The following is an 18,237-nucleotide window of genomic DNA, read 5'->3' as shown; positions in this document are numbered from 1 at the left end:
TATTTCACCTAGAATGCACATGATCCACAAGACAATGCTCTCAAAACATATGAAACATCTTTGGTTTTATACAGCATCTTAGTTCATTGTTTGATTTTAATAAGAAATTTGCACCTTTGATTTACGTACAACAGTTATTTGTTGGAAACAATTAACTCAAAAATATGAAACAACTCAAAAATGTTTGAAAGGGAGCATGTGTGTGTATGCATGCGCATGTATGTGTGAACACGCATTTAATATTAATGAGTGACTTAAATGATATTGGCATCCTGTCCAAGGAAACACTGAAGTGCTTCAGGCAGAATGCAGTATTTTTGGCCTCTCACTTGGTCACTGATTGTCTGTCATGTTTCTTATGCTTTAGTATACAACACAGCAATGGAAAAGAGAAAGAAGAAAATAAGAAGAAAAAGAGACAGCTGTAAGACTGAGCTCTTCTCCTTGCTGCAGATTTGTGACAGATTGTCAGGAGATACAAATGTCTCTCTGCTGCTTCACTACATACAAGCCCCTTTCCACAGCAGAACGAAGATCCTTGGGCTGAAGCCAGACGAGCAGAATCCCCACTACAACAGAATTTGAGTGAAAGCTACAGGAAGGACAGGTTTCCCTGATGCCCACCTACAGAAAAGGCTTGATACAGACCAGCACGAGAGCTTTTGTATAGGCTCAGAATTACTTAACAAACATTCCCAAAAGTAAATTAGTTTAACACTTCCTTAACTTCCTCTTTTAGTCACTAACAACATTAACCACAGACTCATTAAGGAGAGGTTTGCTTTCACTTTTTTAAAAAATCTAAAATCTCTAAGATTAAAATTCTTGTCTCTCCTTCCTGAAAGTCTTTCGACAATTGAGGATAAATGGTGCAGATTATGTAGGAGCCTTATTTCTTTCCCCGGGAAACTGAAGATCTCCTTTATTACTGGGAAAAGAAAATATTTTCAAATCTTTTCCAAATCTTTGGATCTGTTGCAAGATTTACTGCTTGCATTAGCAGATAATGTCCTCCTCTTCCTTTAATTCCGTCTTCCAACTTCCCTACCACAGAGTATCACAAAGTATCACAAAGTTATAACTTTATGTATAACTGTGAAAAACTTGATGTTTCTTTCTGTCCAAACATCAGAGAATGAAAATCTAGTTGTCTCATCTGATGGTGGCAATTCTGGAACACTTCCAAATACAACAGGTGACAGCATTAAGCCTTAGTGATAAACAGAAGAAAGGTTCTTCAAAACAAATTTCCTGAATCTTAATTCAATGCCTTAAAAATTTTATTCCAACTAGCATTATCTAACATTATAAATTCTGTATCAGTCAGGCATATACATTCATTATTTGACAAGGGTGAGAATGGTATATATCTTCTAATGCTAGTCCTAGCCCATCTTTATAAAAAGCACTAAACATTAATGAAGGTAAATTAGACTTCTGAACCAGAGATGAACAGACAAGCTATGCTAGTCCATACCACCTGAATATACCACTAGGCTTCTTGCACAGAAACATGTAATCTACATGTTGAGCTAAATAGAACACACTTTGACATAGTGCAGAAGCACTGGTGCCTATATCCAAAAGGAAATATTAACTTCACAGTCTTTAAAGATCTACCTGAAATGTGATCCTTGAAGTCCATGCTTTAAAGTATCTAGATAAAGTAGTATTACATGGAACACCTATTCATCAAAAATGGTTATTACCAAAGGTCTGATCTGACACTGCATTATACCAATTTGATTTAAATTTAAATTTCAGATATTCTTACCGTTTGGCCATTTCTAATAGACATCTGTACTTGCATTGTCCAGAAAGTTTGGGATACACAAAGAACTGTTTGTCCAGGCCACTCTCTTACCCAATTAACACGTGGAGTTTTTGGATAAGCTTCAAGTGCATCCCCAATTACCTAGACAAAAAAAAAAAACTATAATTACCTGTGAAAACAGATAATATTCAGCTTCAGAATTAATTTAGGTTAGGCTGTATTACTGAGAATAAAAAATAAATCAGAGTCTAGATTCAGCCTCATATTCAACTCTAATACTGACATCTTGCAAGCAAATCTCTCAACAAAGCCCAAAAAAACCCAAAATATCATATGAACCAAATGATCACACAAAACTTCTGAGAACTGATTTCACAACACATTCTAAAATGATTCTTGCCATCAGATACTTAAAATTTTCTAGCTCCATCTACAATGAAACTAGAAAACAAGTAAAAATAAAATTTACTTAGAAGCAATATGCCAAACTAAAAGGTTTTTTCATCTATTCATGCCAGTAAAAATCCAGAGCTTTTAATTTTGCAGATCATATTATTTAAACTAATATCTAACTTAAAGTGTATTTTCTAATAATAGAATGATTAACCTGGTTCTACTGCCACTCAAGGATAATCCCAATGAAATCAAAACTTGCACTAGAAACAAACTTCCCATCTATACCAACAGGTTATTTTCCTGCCATTAACAAAAACCAAGCAAGAAAAAACTCTTATTATCAACAAACTCCTCAATATATTTAGCTGGCTCCTCAGACAAGAAGTGTAAACTACCTGAGTGAAAATCTGCCATTTGTTTTGCAGTTCCAAGCCTCTTTACTTTTAACAATCTATACACACTATAGCATCAATAAAAAAAATACATACCTGAGGGGAAAATGTGTCTGTATTGACATTAAAACCATGTAAATGTTATCTGGTTTAGATCATTATAAAAGTTCTGTAGTCATGACTAAATGCAGACAAATGGTGTTTAACCATTTCTTAATCATGCATCTCAGTTTGTCCATGTCTGATATGCACCAAATAGATCACGTTTTTCACTTTCTTCAGTACTGATATGCTCCTACAATTATTAAACTGTTGTACTGTAAGACAGTGCCAGGGAAAGTGTGTGCACATTTAATTACCTCACTTGATACCGAAAAGTACCACAAAAAAGAAGACAGAGATGGTTAAATATACGACACAATGATGAGACATTGTAAAGGCTAGAACAATACAAACCGAAAAGAAGAGTTAAGGGCCTTGATTAAGGTAGTCATAACTAAGAGGAACGTTAAAAAAATACATGGACAATCTTCCAGTTTAATCTTGTTCCTTAATACCATATGAAGCATAGAACAATCTCCATGGCATAAATGGTTTTGAGTCTACTATTTAAAGAATTATAGAGAATTTTACAACCAGAAAAAACAGAAATTGACAGCAGAACTAAACTAAAAAAAAAAAAGTATAACCTTTGAAGACTGAATTCATTGTTTTATTGTTCATGATAGGTGCTAGTGATTCCAGTATATGCTACTGTTCACTGAAGAAATCAATGCTGAATGCCATTAGCTTAGAAAATAAGAGGTTAGAACTTGTTACCTTGTGGACAGACTTCAGCATAGCTGCCTCCAGTTCAACCAGCCACTTTTCAACTTGACCTCTAGCTTCTGATGTCGAGATTGTCTCTATGAGTTCCACCGTCTCTCCTTCACTACTATTAATGTGTGTAATATCTAACACATCAGTAAATTCCACTCTTGCAATGCCTTCAAAACACTTTTTCAAGTGAGGTTGTACTCTAAAAAACAAAACTAGTATTAAACAGCTTCTGACAATTTTTTCTTGCCGATACTACCACAAAAGATCTAATTTTAAAAAAAAATATTTCTGAACAATTTACTTAGAAGATCATTTTAAGTTTGTTAAAAAAAGTTTATCCTCAACAATAATTATTGTGTACTACCTCCTGCAAGATGCTTACCAGAGTATTTTTTGAAGATCAATTAAAAGATGTAAAATATTACGTACAGTCTCTGTAACATATAAACTAGTAAGGATAAACAAGTATTCTTTCTTTAACTGCTAATCTACCTACAGTACATAAAATTCCATTATTTATACCTTCCCAGAAAACTATAGTAAACATAAAGGAATTTGAGTAAAGCAATCAAGTACAATCTTAACACAATAGCTTGTAATAAATAAATAAATAAACCTTTAAGATTTTTTTTCCCTCATAATATATCTTGCCCTGTTCATTGTACTGTATGAATATTTCTCTGTGATTGAGCAGGCATTTTATTATTTATTTTCCTTTTTAGTTTTGCATGACCTTGCACTGCATTCACTGCACACTATCAAGGCTGTATATTGGGAATCAAACCCCAGTTCCTCTGCTTATAGCAAAAGCTATATCACTTAACAAGATCACCTCTTCAGGAATCTTCATAGTTAATTCCACTCAGTATAAGAAAGACTTATACTGAGTTATGCTTTTTGCAGTTTAATCCTGAATGAGGCTGGGAAGTAGAAAACCCAGAGTGTGTTAAAACTTGGCAAAAAAACTTCTGAAATACTTTAATTAGGATTGCCCCTAAAAAGGTAAAACTCATGTCAGTGGTATACAGGTTTCATCTGATATTCAATTTTCTAGTGGGAAAAATCAGGTGTGTTAATTTCACCATGAATTACTATATGGACTTCAGAGTCTTCTGAAAACCAGCATATAGAAGGGTTACTAGTTTAGAAAACAGAACTGAATTTAATTACCCATATTAAAAATTACTCTGTATTCACCTATCATAAAATCTAACCAAGTAGATACTTAATACTCTGTCAGTGAGAAAAAAGAATTCTGGGCTCAGAAAAACAATATGACAAGACTATCTGCATGCGCTGTGAGTGCAAATACACCTATTAAATATTACCATACCGAGTAGGATCTTTGGTCTCTGAAAGAATCTCAAGGAGTTCATCATTAGATAAGAAAAAGAACCTGGGGAAAAAAAGGCGCTTCTTCTCTAGGTATTCATTAAGTCCCTTGAGAATTATCTCCAGAAATTCATTACATTTCCTCAGTTTTTCCAGCATCTTGTCTACTATTACTACTGTCAGCACATGTTTGTCCTGGAAAAGAAATTATTCCAGATAAAAATGTTAATGCCTTCTCAAGTAAATCACCACACAGCACCGCAAGAAGTCTTAAGCAAAATGAATCTTTATTTCAAATTCTGCTTTACTCAAACCATTGTCAGAGTTACAATTTACTAACTGTCTTCATTACGAGGGTTCACTGGAAAAGTAGTTAGACAGTTGGTATTAAAGCAAATTTTTCAAAACATGACCTATTATTTTTGAAAATAATTTTCAGAACAGGATCAATTCATCAGCATAACTTCTATCATTCTGTTGGAGCAACATTAATTTACGCTGGCTATTCAATTAAGCAACATGAACAATTAAAACATACTTCTATGACAACAATGCAGTCACACATTTTAAATGGCAATCATCTATCAGAGTACAATGCAAAAAAATGATCTTTCCTTCCACATAAAATATATAAATATATAGACAAGATTATAAGTATTGAGATGGCAAAGTTGTATATAGGCAACACTGACACTTCAGTACTAATATTAACTAGTAATGTGATCTAAAAAAGGTATTCTCTGATCCTAATACATTTACTAGCTAAATAAACATTTAAAGACTTTGGTAGCAAAACGTCAAAGTTATACTTGCTTTAAGGATATAAAAAAATGTATTTTTATTTCTTTTTACAATAGCAGCTGAATAACTTCTGTCAACATAAACTAATGGATAAACACTGGGTTTCTTTATATTGATATACTGTGTAGATGACAAAATATATAAAGATGTATAGTGCTTTCCTAATTCTTTCTAGTGCTTTCTAATTCTTCCCAAATTAACCTCTCAATTTAAATGAATGTAAACACTTAGAAAAGCTACTGCATAAGATGAAAGTTATCTCAATTGATACAAATACAAAAAAGATTTTGCAAAAGACCTAAAGGTTGCCAAGCTAAGAAGATTTAAAGAACTACAGTTGTCTGAACATGAGGTCCTAGCATTTAATATGCCTTATAACCAATTTATAGTCTAATCTTCGTTACATTTTTAATCTTGTTCACCAAGTATGGGGTTTTGGGAGCAAAATGAGACACCCATTGAAAAGTAGCAAATTATGCAGATTTATGATGAGGAAGTCAAACCAAGCAAATGCTTCTACTCAGTTCCAGTATGGGCTTGGGTTCACTTGTGACTGAATTTATTCTAGTTCAGTTCTAGTTCAGGCCCATGCCAGTACATTAACTGACCTGTCAACCATGAACTGATTCAAACCCACTCATGTTGCAATACATAATGTTCTATAATGACAAAGTCCTGGCGAAAAAATGGAGAGTGATAAATCTCAATCCCCTGCTCCACTTCCCAAAGTCTGGGAACACAGCTTCTGCTATAGCTCCTCCTTTACCACCTAAATCAGACTGCATTTCCAAGAATTTGAATGGGGCCAGAATGACTGCAGGTGAGATGGAAACAGAGATAACTAAAAATGGTGGTCAATCCCTTAGGTCCCCTCTGCTCTGCCCACTGAGTCTGCACCTGTAAGCACGCAGCATAGAACACACATCCAGGTTTAAAATAAAAAAAGACACAGATATATCCAACCATAAGAAATACTAAAGAGATCGAGAGGGAGAATTTCAGACAAGTGAATCTACTGAGGGGTTGTAAGAACTGCTGACACTAACAACAAAGAGTACTCCAACAACAGGCAGCAGAAATCAAAGATGTACCCAGACTGTTTCCCCTAGGAACAGTTTTGTCAGAGCCCATTACAAACACAGAATGTCCTACTCAGAATAAGTCCTTATAGTGTTTGCAGAACAACAGTCTCACAGAGCAGAAGCACGGGTGACTCATGTTGCAAGGGACAGATGAGATGAGACAGGCTAGACTGCTGTGTAACACCCAGAAGGTGCAAAAGCTATCTGTAAGAAACAAACTCCTCACAGGGTGACAATGCAGATTTGGCCCAGTAACCCGACTGCTCTTTAGCTTCATTTTGGAGAATTCAATAATAAATTCCAAGTTCAGTTTCAGTTCAAAAACTCGTAACATTTAGAAATTATTCGCAATGTGCATTCAGATTTGGTTCAATTCCCTGCTGATGTTACACATATACTTCCAATCTACTGAAAAAAACCCAGAATCGTGTGTTTATCTAATTGATCTTCATGGGGGTTCACCTTCCTAATACAACAATCATAGTGTTCCTTTGTACATGAAATATATTTACCTTCTGTTACTTGCCTCTTGCACCATTCCAAACCAGAACAAACTGAATAACTACATACACTTTTCATCTATACATAGACAATTAAGCTGTCAGCACACAAACATAGTGTGTAATTAGGTTTATATAACAGTTTTTAATGCACAAACAACCATATAACTATACATTGTCAACACAAAGAGGTTTTGTTCCCTTTCTTAGCATGTTTATCATCAGCAAATAGAATAAGTACAACTGGTAAGGTGAATCAAAGCTGCGTTGCCAGTTTTATAAACGGGATTATGCCTGCTTGTTTTTTCTTTCATATGAGAAAATGTCAGGAAAAAAAATAATTTATGCTTCAACACACATTTCCTATTAACAGTTCTGCTAAAGCTTGAAGAAAAAAGCGAATGCCATCATTGTCAGTCATTCAAAACATCAGTGTGACTTATTTTGTCAGTGACACTGTCAGGGACAATTAGGGGGAAAATCGTATCTAGAAAACAGTATAAATCAAATATATAAAAATAGATTGAGTACCCTGTTAAAAGACCATCACTAACTCTAGCTTCTAAATATATTTTTTAACATAATACAGGTTGCAGCCTGGGAATTTTTTTCTTGCCTTTTTTTTTTTTTTTTGCTTTCTTCCCCACAAAGATAGAAAATCTTTCGTATCCTATCTTTTAAAAAAATTATGGGAAGTGGATATTAAACCACTAAGTAATTTAACACACATTAATGGGCATTGCTTAAATTAGATATTCAAAATAAAGGAATAATATATGATTATTCAAGTTCATAATGAAAAGCTAAGCATATAAAGGAATTTTATAATATAATGGCATATAAATGCAAAAAAGCACAAAGAAACTCAAGTTAGCTTTATGCTTTAAGAAAAACCATTCACATAGACTGGAGAAGAGCACTCTTTTAAGCCATGAGACTCAAATGTTGCATTTGTGGAAACAGAGTGCCATCTTCTGGAAAATAATGACTACTTGTTTGGCCAAAATCAAACTTTAGGTTGTTAAACTTCTATTCTGGTATTCTGGTGTTTACACTCTCCTGTACAAACAAAAGATGATTTTTTTTTCTGCCAGTGATAACATATATCACGTTCAAAAAATAATTTGTATTTAATTAGCACTGAATATCTGAATTACAAGATTTTATCAAAATGGATCATTCAGCATACAATGTTCAGAAACATAATACTCAACAAAATTCTGAAACTCTTGCCCTTTTTTATTTTTATGCAATTTCTTCCCCCAAATTAATACAATTGATTTCACAGCTCTATGGGATAAAGTCCTTGTTTTCTTCTAAATCAGAAGAAAGAAAAACAGAGAAAGAAAGGGGAGGTGAGTTTAAGACATAGGAAGAAAAAGGGAGAAAAAGAGAGAGAGAAAGGGAGAGAAAGGGAAGGAGAAAGAACAAAAAGAGAATAAAAAATGAAAAATAACTCTATTTTTAAGTGGTCAAGCTGAATTGCCAGGAAATTAAGCAAATGCTTCTTTTTGTCTACTACACATTTTGCGTATCTCTACGCTAACACCATATCTGCAATCTGAAAAGAGCTCAAACCACAACATTTTAGACCACATGAAGATTTTAGTATTTGCCCTAATGATCTAATGGATCTCTGAAAGTTCTGCAAAGGCATGAGACAGATGGAAACAAGGCTTATAACTTTTTTCTTCAAAGGACAGTCTTATGTCTTTACCATGGAAAAAGCGGACCTCATAAACCTCCACAATCTGTTGAATAGTGTAGTAAGCTCAGTTAAAAAAATATTTAAAATGCAACATCGTATTAGAAATTAGCTTGATATTAGGAAGCTTTTTCAGAATTAATGCAGTTTTCTCTAATCATTATGAGAATCATCAGAATTACATAATAGGATGACCAGAGTTACTAGGTAACTGGTTATTCCCTGAGGAACAGAATTTGTAGAACATGCATTCAGACCATTGATCACATAACTGCTGAAGAATCAGCTGTGCCGGTTTCAGATGTTACCTCTTCCTTTACTAGTACCATCTCTTTGCTAGAAGCTATTGTCCTCTCAGCAGAGTCAGCAGAAGAGATTATAGGATTGTTCTTCATCCAGTTAGGCTGGCAAATATAGTCAATCTAACCCAAAACAAGGCTCAGAACATCTAACTACTGAAGCAAAGAGCATGCATATAATCACATCAGTTGATCCTAATAACAGTGCTAACTTCCAGAAAGGGTCAAATAAGAAGCAGATTGGCAAGACAGTAACACTTTGAACTGCTAGACATGTACAGTGATGGTGTCTGACAACTGCCTTACCTGCTGATTTCTAGCGGATCAGAATAGTACTTTTGAAGCAAGTTAAATATCTAAACAGTTTAAAGTTACAGAGAGGCATCTCTACCATTCAATATGCAAATAAACAGCATTTTTCAAAAGGAATGATGAGTGTAAAATTTCATTTATTCCTGTCTATTGACCTACAGTGCCAGGATCATCGCTATGTTACTTTGTTTTATATGCTGCTTAATTTTACTCAGCAGAACGGCACATAGCCTATGAAAAGAGGTTGGGAGAGATGGACTTCTTCAGCTTGGTGAAGCAGACATTAAGGTAGAATTTAACTGTAGTCAGCAACTACATGAAGGGCAATTGAAAAAGAGAACAAAAACCAAAACCAAACAAACAAAAAAAAAAAAACCAGAGCCAACTTCTCAGCAGGGACACTTGGGCAACAAGGGGCAACAGGTACAAGTCTTTGCTTGAGAGGTTCAGCTTGGACATTAGGAAAAAATTATTCACTAGGAAGGTACCACAGCACTGAATTCTCTAGAGGTAATCTGCAAGAAATCTCTGCCTTTGGAGGTTTCTGAAATTTGGCTAAACAAAGCTGTGGTTGACCTGATATAGTGCTGGCCAAAGTTTTGCTTTTAGAAAGAAGTTAGACTAACTGAACTTCAGTGGTCCCTCCCAATCAATGCTTCTATGTGAAACAGTTCTGCAAAATAATTTTTAAAATAATCTAAGAAGGGGGGTAAAATGAAATAGAAAGCAGATTACTATGTTATCACAAGCAAATTTTTTTTTTTTTGGTATATACTGCAAATTCACTCTATATTCTTAAGACAGTGGTAGTTACCTGAGAAATTGATTTCATTAAGTCTTTCCATGTCTTAACCACAGTAGTGAATCGTCTGCTTTCCTCAGGCATCTGAGCCATGATGTCAGGAGAACTGAAAATTGGCTCCAAATAAAGCCAAGTAGCCTGAACCTTCAGCCATTCATCCAGGATATCCTGTACCAACAGCAGCTTTCCTTCCCATTCCCTATTAAATAGCATTAGTTCAAATACATTAATTGATGCTTCCAGTAAAACATTTCTCGCAGACTGCTAAGATCTTTTAGGCAATTTGCACATTCAGCAGCAAGTGCAACAGGTATATTTTTTAAGATTTCAGTAGAATACCATATCACCTATCCTGAATTCCTGAATAATTAAGTCCACATTAATTTCTGCAACTGGATCATCTGTAAGGTTGATTGTAGGATTTAATGAACTAGGTTAATACAATAAATAGACTATCAGTATCAGTGAATAAATGCAGCACACGCTTTAACATGTAATAGTATCTGTGGACAAATTCCCTTCAACTGAGTATGTAATCTGGTTTCTGGCATACAACAAAGCCCAGACTAATATTTCTAACTGTTTGCTAGGATAAACAGGTTGACATGGCAAAAGACATGAAAGTAACCAAAACTACTCAACCAAAAATATGTAGACATTGTCCTAAAAAGACATGTGGTCTTAATTAAAAGATTTAAAGTAGTAAATAGCCCAATGGTTAAGTCACATTTTATTTCTGACTTCAAATTCCAAATGTGGATGTTGAACATATTTGTCTGATAGATTAAAGAGTCCTTCATTATTACTGCACACCACTATGAGTACACAATATTGTAATTCAACAGCTATTCAGTCTTTCCTTTTGATAGCCAGAAGTTCAAGATCCTTTAGTCTATAATTTTTTCTAAGTGTCCTCAATTTTTCTGTATCATTTCAAAACTATTAACACCACCATTTGATACTTCTTACTATCTCACCAATATCAAACAGATGTGATATTATCAGTTGTATAATTTCACTGGTATTCCTAATTCACTGACATAAGCAATTTGGAAAAAATATATATAAAAATAAAATGCTATTTATAATCCTGTAACATATATTCTTCTTTCCTGTACAAAAACAGTGCTAATCATTTTTTACAACCCTCATACCACTGGACAGTACAGATAGAATTATTATAAAAAGTGTATGCTGTTAAAATATATATTGTATAAATGAACCATGGCAATAATTTTCTCAACAGGACACTCACACATGGGCTGCACTGAGTTCAGTAAAATGATATATGTGAAAACATACTTAACTTATTCCTTCACTCATTTACCTGCCACAGATTCTAAACAACAGACAACTTTCTTTGCATGTACCTTCTCTTCTACCCAAAGTCCCTCTTTCATCTTTTAGGTATCGGTACCTCATTTCTGGTGATTTTGCTTCTACCAAGAGGTAGAGAAAAATGCAGCTTTCCATGAAGTAAGTTAGGCAGGTCAGTTAATTTGCTTACACCAAAATACACACAAATGAAGATGAGGAACTTGGAATAATCTCTGGCAGCAATCCAGAATTTTACGTGCTTTGTTGGGTTATTGAGAAAGCCACCATTGTGTAATCGCTTAAATCTCAAAGACTGAAGTAATAGTAATACCTTGTATTACTACAAGTGCTGTCAGTCACCAAAAAACTCTGATGAAATCACCATGGTGTGCTTACTATTTCTAAATAGACAAAAACTACCATTTTACATTAATATGGAAGGAACTCTTATAGTACAGTAGTAATTAGAAAATTAATACGTATCAGAATGTACATGTATGTATTCATATTTATTGAATATGTGCTGAAATCTGAAGTAGCATTTTTGCAGGTTAATGGGCGTTTGGAGGTTACTTATGTAGCTAGATAATTATAGCCAAACTTTAGATGAAAGTTTTTTGGTTTTCCATGATACAGCTATATTTGGGGGATTTAAGATTCCTCAATTATTAATTGAGGAACGAGACAAAACTAAGTTTTGGCATTTAATTTTCTGCATTAGGAAAAAAACATCTTTCATCATCTCCCTGAAATTTGCCTTGTTTTCATGTTCTTCATCTCCCTTACATAAGCTCTAACATTTTTAATCACTGAAGAGCTAAAAGATTTCATAACTTTATAATTTAGGTAGAAAGTTTAGACTATATTCTCTTAGTCTACAACTTTTCCATCTACATCTCATATATGTTTTATCTATTAAAACAAAGGTAATGTTACGATGTGTCTTAAGTACCAGCGAGCATTAAAAAGGTTTAGCAACCTCTCCAATCCATTAGAACTACACATATCATTAATTAAGAGTAAAAATCAGCTTTATGGGATTAAATAGCATGTAGCTGACATGCGACAAAAAGCTTCAGACCTTTAAAATGAGATTAATCCACTGCTTAAGGAGGATAAACAAAAGCATTTGAAGTCCTTATGCTATACATTAAGCAGAAAAGATTTTTCGTTTGGTAACATTGCTTGGTGACTTTCTATTAGGAAAAAAATTACCTTACTCTCTTTTCATAATGCTTAATGAATGGAGATCCTCTCATAGTCTGAGTTTTGACAATGTGGTCATCCAATAACATCTGAATATCGTCTACAGATGACAAAATATGGGTTCCTGTTTCTCTATAGGCAAGAAGAGTGAACTCCATTTGATCCCACTCAGAAATCATTTTCGTTAAAGCTTTCTCAAATGAATGTTCTTTGCTGGCTGTTTCACTGACGGTCTCAAACTTTTCTAGGAATCGTTCAAGATGCAAGTTAATATATGACAAGACATTTGAGTTTTCAGAAGGAAACAGTGGTAAACCTGCAATTTTTGACATCTCTTCCCAGTGCCTTTCTTGCAAACCAGGATTGCAAATCACCTGGATTAGGGGAATGTGGCATCTGAATTCCTCTACTTTTGATTTAACCTGTCTTGTTATTGCTAATGCATTTGGAGAATTGTGGAATGTTTTTTCTAGTTTATACAGTCCATGCCAGTAGTTTCCTACATCTACCTCTACTTTGTCTGGATCCACTTCTTTAAATGATCCCTCTGTCCAGTCTTTGTGTTTTCTGTTGAATTCAACAGTCATATCATAGAGATGAAGATATGGAGCAAGAGCATTTCGAATGTTTTTATGCTGAGGGTACTGAGATACTGGCCATCCAAAGGACTCTTCTTCTGAATTAAATTGATCAATCTGTTGAGATATAAGCGAGGTCTGAAATACAAAGCTGTTCGTGATACCAGGCCCTTACCACAGGGATTAGGGAGGTTTTTCTCACGTCTTCAGCAAGCTTCAAATCAAGTTTTGAGTTACTAAACCAGTCTATTATGTAATTGATGTAATTAACTGCAGTTAAAACAATCTTTAACAGTAACAGCTCAGCATTCATGCCAGTGAATATAGGAATATAGTTAGAGGTTTAAAGCGATACCTGGGCATTCCTCTATAACTTGTATTACCATGGAGTTTTTAACAGATGGGAGGTAATAATGACGATCAGGAATTGCCCTTCCGAGAACATAAAACTAAAATTTCGATGAAAACCTACATAAACTTAATCCACTCTTTCACTATGCAAAGTGCTGACATATTAACTCAAGACCACATAGTAACAAATTATTGTGCTCATTAAATTTGCTGTTTGTCATAAATCACGTAAAAACATTTCATAGCTGAATTAAGAATTACTTTGCCACATCTCAGCAACTGCATTACTGAGCAAACTGTTGATACTGACAAATATTGATTTACAATTTATACTATTGAACTAGTTTAGACTATAATCTGTACCTTATCCACAGCAAGATCCAATTTTGTCTTTAACACTTGAGCTTTCTTCAAATACCTGTTGACTTCCTCAATATCTCCAAATGTGCTAAATTCTTCAACCTGCTTAGAGTAGCTTTTCAGGTCCTCAACAAATTGTTCACAGCGTATCTAATTAAACATCAAGCAAGCATATACTCATTTAAAAAAATCACAATAAATTTCTGTAAAAAGAAGGAATAACTGTTCTGATTTGCTATGGTAAGATACTTTATACTTGCAGAAAATCCAAGGCATCCAACATATTTGCACATGAGTATCTATTCCACCCAAATTACAGAATTTGCCCTGAATCCTACTGTTACGTGCAGTGATTTACTGGCCTGACAGTTGTGACTTTGGGTTCTATATCATAGGATATATTTGGACATTAAAACTTCTGCTTTCTGCGATGGACATAGTCAGCAGGCTAATAATAGAAAGCTAAATTGAAATGCCTAATATATCTCAAATTTAAATAGAATAATAGGATTAATCAAATGACAGACAAAGATTAACAGTTTCACAAGACAGAAGTGTCTCTTGTCTTAAAGCCATACACTCCAAGGATAGCTTTTTCCTTGTATATACAACTCCTCAACACATATTTTACATTGAGTATCAGTAGTGGTCAATTTCTGAAACCAAGCATTAAACCATACAAAGCAATAAAATGTTTCAAGATAACGGAGAATATGCTCCACATTTATCTATAACGTAATAACACTTACCAGCTTCTTCTTTAAACATACTGCATAAACATAGAAGCTCACTATCTCAAAATATGTATGATCTAAGACAAAATGATGATGAGACTAAGGAGCACAAGAAAACCAAAGCAGACAGGTATACAGGCAGTAACTATAACAGATCAGCAGTCTAGTAATTAGCAATCCTTGTGGAGAGGCCCCATCACTTAGATAATATAACAAATTGTACTGTAAAAGCCTAGTAAATATAATGAAAAATTCTAACAGAGATAAAATATAAGAGATTAAAATAAATAAAACAAACCCAAAACAAGATGCAGTTATGTTATAAAACATAACATAAGCTGTTATTCTAACAGCAAAATCAGACTTGCAAATTAATGTGTTTTTTTTTTTTATCATAGAAATTTCATATACTGCCATTGACTCCAAAGGGATTGCTCAGGGACATAAATTAAGTCATGCACTTGTCCTTAGAGGATCTATCTGAATTTCACTATTTCACATACAGACAACTTTCATCAACATCACTGGAAGTTCTGTAGCCAATGACCTTTCAGAGTGAAAAATGTGAAATGTTGCTTGTCTTGCAGTACTTGTGGATATGTGTAAAACAAATGAGTGGAAAGCAGGCAAAAATTAGTTAATACTGAGAATAATATAAAAACATCTACTTCGAGCTTCTTTTTAAAATATATGTGAAAATAAAAGGTTATTCCATCCATTATTTCACATCCTATATGCCATTCAAAATTAGTAGCTCAAGGATTTTTAAAATACTGTCATTACAAACCTTAAGACCATCTTGAAATTGATCTGTTTTTTCTTTAATTATCTTTCTGTGCTCTTCAAAGATATCTGGCATTCGTGCATGCCATTGGAACACATTAGTGTTCAGTCGAATGTCTGCTGGTGAAAAGTTGACACATTCTATCAGGAAAGCAATGCAATTTACAGCATCCACTAATTTCTGCTCCAATTCAAGCATGTCACATGTTTCCATTTTCTGTACACAGGCCTGTGGAATAGAAATTAAAAGGGAAGAAATTTTTTATATAATTTCATGACAAAATAATGCCTGAAGTCGTTAATACTGAACTTTATAAGCTTATTTTTTACAAGGAAAATGAAATAAAACTAGAAATACATGAGCTGAAAAGGTGATTATTTGGAGCAGCATGGTATTCGCCATTTTTACAGCATAAAATTTTTAATACAACTGCCTTCCTAGCTATTTTATTGAATAAAACTCAAAAGAATGGGTGAAGCTGTATGTACAAGGGTTTGGACTAACAGAAGCCAATCCAGACAGCCTGTTGTAAGTGTTGCAGGTTTGGGAAAGAAAGTGTGGTGCTGTCATGCTACACATGATTACATGCAATTTGTTTATTCTCCAACACAAAATTATAGCATAACATGTCAGCATTTTAAAGGCGCCATATTCTCAGACAGCACATAGTTCAGCTTCTAAACATTTTACTTTTTGCTTGAAAAAATTACTCCAATTATATCCTATGTTAAACTTCACTGTAGCAAAAGTTCGAATCACTCAGACATCCAATTTATTTTACGCAAACTCCTGTATTTCACACATTTAACATTGGGCATATACATCAGAACTTTGCTGAACAGCAAGCGACTAAGACGCATCACATTTCAAGTGTGAATATAAGTGCTTTGCTGAACTGGAGCCTGAATACATCAAAGAAACAGCAGGGTTTTGATTACAGAAGTGGTATTTGTAAGCGAGGAGATGGGATTTTACAGTTACCGAACTGCAAACCCTACATCTGCTAAATTTTAAATGATCATTCAACAAAATTACTTCATACAACTTGCCAATGAGTGCTTTTTAAAGTTGTCTTGTGAAGAATTAAATACATATTAAAGTTCCCTACGTCTCAGGTTTCAACTCTTCGATTAGTTTAGGATATTGGGAATGGATATTGAGTCTTCCACACCTAATCCAACTGCTTGAATTTAATTCAGGAGAGCCAAGAGATATTCAGTGTTTAACTACACTATCTGTTCAGAAGCCTAAAGAAAACACAGTCTAAATTTAATTCTACTGGCATGTTGCCCACACTACAGAAATTAGTTGTTATCTACTTACACTAGCTAGATGGGCATAGAAATAAAACCACGCACTTATTCCAAGTTTTGCTTCATGAAAATCAGTGCCAAAACTTCCAGGTAATACCTATATTACTAAGAGGCTCAATCAGCATTCCAGCCAGTCACACCGCTTGCTAGCATGCTCCCCTATAGCAATGGCCTCCAAACTTTCTAGATCACACATCCTCATCAGTAAGAAATTTTTGAGAATACCCCCTGAATATATGTATATTTATTTAGCAATTATACACACATACTACTGTACTAACATATTATGTACACAATAAAGCATTCAAAAAAAAGAAATTAAAAAATTATTAAGTGAAGATGAAATAAACAATATATTAAATAATTTTTATTCATTAATTTTACAGAAATATTTTTGCTTTCACTAATATTAACATAGAATTATAGAATGGTTTGGGTTAGAAAGGACCTTAAGGATCATCTAGTTCCAACCCCACTGCCATGGGCAGGGACACCTCCCACTAGACCAGGCTGCTCAAAGCCCCATCCAGCCTGGCCTTGAACACTTCCAGGGATGGGGCATCCACAGCTTCCCTGGGCAACATCTTCCAGTGCCTCACCACCCTCACAGTGAAGAATTTCTTCCTAATATCTAATATAAATCTACCCTCTTCCAGTTTAAAACTGTTACCCCTTGTCCTATCACTCCACTCCCTGAGAAAGAGTCCCTCCCCATCTTTTCTGTAGGCCCCCTTCAGGTACCGGAATGCTGCTATAAGATCTCCTCAGAGCCTTCCCTTCTCCAGGATGAACAACCCCAACTCTCTCAGCCTGTCTTCATAGCAGAGGTGCTCCAGTCCTCTGACCATCTTCATGGCCCTCTGCCAGACTCGCTCCAACAGGTCCATGTCCTTCTTGTGCTGAGGACTCCAGAGCGGCACGCAGTAGTCCAGGTGGGGTCTCACCAGAGCAGAGTAGAGGGGGAGAATCACCTCTCTCGACCTGCTCGCCACGCTTCTTTTGACGCAGCCCAGGATACAGTTGGCTTTCTGGGCTGCAAGCATGCATTGCTGGCTCATGTTGAGCTTCTCGTCCACCAGCATCCCCAAGTCCTTCTGCTCAGGGCTGCTCTCAAGCCATTCTCCACTCAGCCTGTATTTGTGACTGGGATTGCCGTGACCCAGGTGCAGGACCTTGCACTTGGCCTCTTTGAACTTCATGAGGTTTGCACAGGCCCACCTCTCAAGCCTGTCAAGGTCCCTCTCAATGGCATCTCCTCCCTCCAGCGTATCGACCGCACCACACAGCTTGGTGTCATTGGCAAACTTGCTGAGGGTGCCCTCAATCCCACTGTCCATGTCACTGACAAAGATGTTAAACAGCACTAGTCCCAGTACTGAC

The 18,237-nt window shown here is 35.1% G+C and overlaps 1 protein-coding gene across 1 annotated transcript in view; it reads right to left on the bottom strand.

Moving 5' to 3' along the window:
• The window catches only part of DNAH7 (dynein axonemal heavy chain 7), a 115,445-nt gene that overhangs the window by 73,989 nt on the left and 23,219 nt on the right, over positions 1–18,237 (bottom strand). Inside the window, exons 15-21 of the mRNA XM_054208225.1 lie at positions 15,548–15,772; positions 14,030–14,176; positions 12,747–13,432; positions 10,227–10,413; positions 4,715–4,908; positions 3,382–3,580; positions 1,775–1,915 (exon numbers count right to left, since the gene is read on the bottom strand). Of these exons, the coding sequence (XP_054064200.1) occupies positions 1,775–1,915; positions 3,382–3,580; positions 4,715–4,908; positions 10,227–10,413; positions 12,747–13,432; positions 14,030–14,176; positions 15,548–15,772 (1,779 nt within the window). The remainder of the gene's footprint in view (positions 1–1,774; positions 1,916–3,381; positions 3,581–4,714; positions 4,909–10,226; positions 10,414–12,746; positions 13,433–14,029; positions 14,177–15,547; positions 15,773–18,237) is intronic.

Source organism: Rissa tridactyla, chromosome 7 (genome assembly GCF_028500815.1).
Source record: "Rissa tridactyla isolate bRisTri1 chromosome 7, bRisTri1.patW.cur.20221130, whole genome shotgun sequence".
NCBI lineage: Eukaryota > Metazoa > Chordata > Aves > Charadriiformes > Laridae > Rissa > Rissa tridactyla.
Note: the sequence above shows the minus strand (reverse complement) of the source record. Positions and strands in the feature narration are given on the sequence as shown.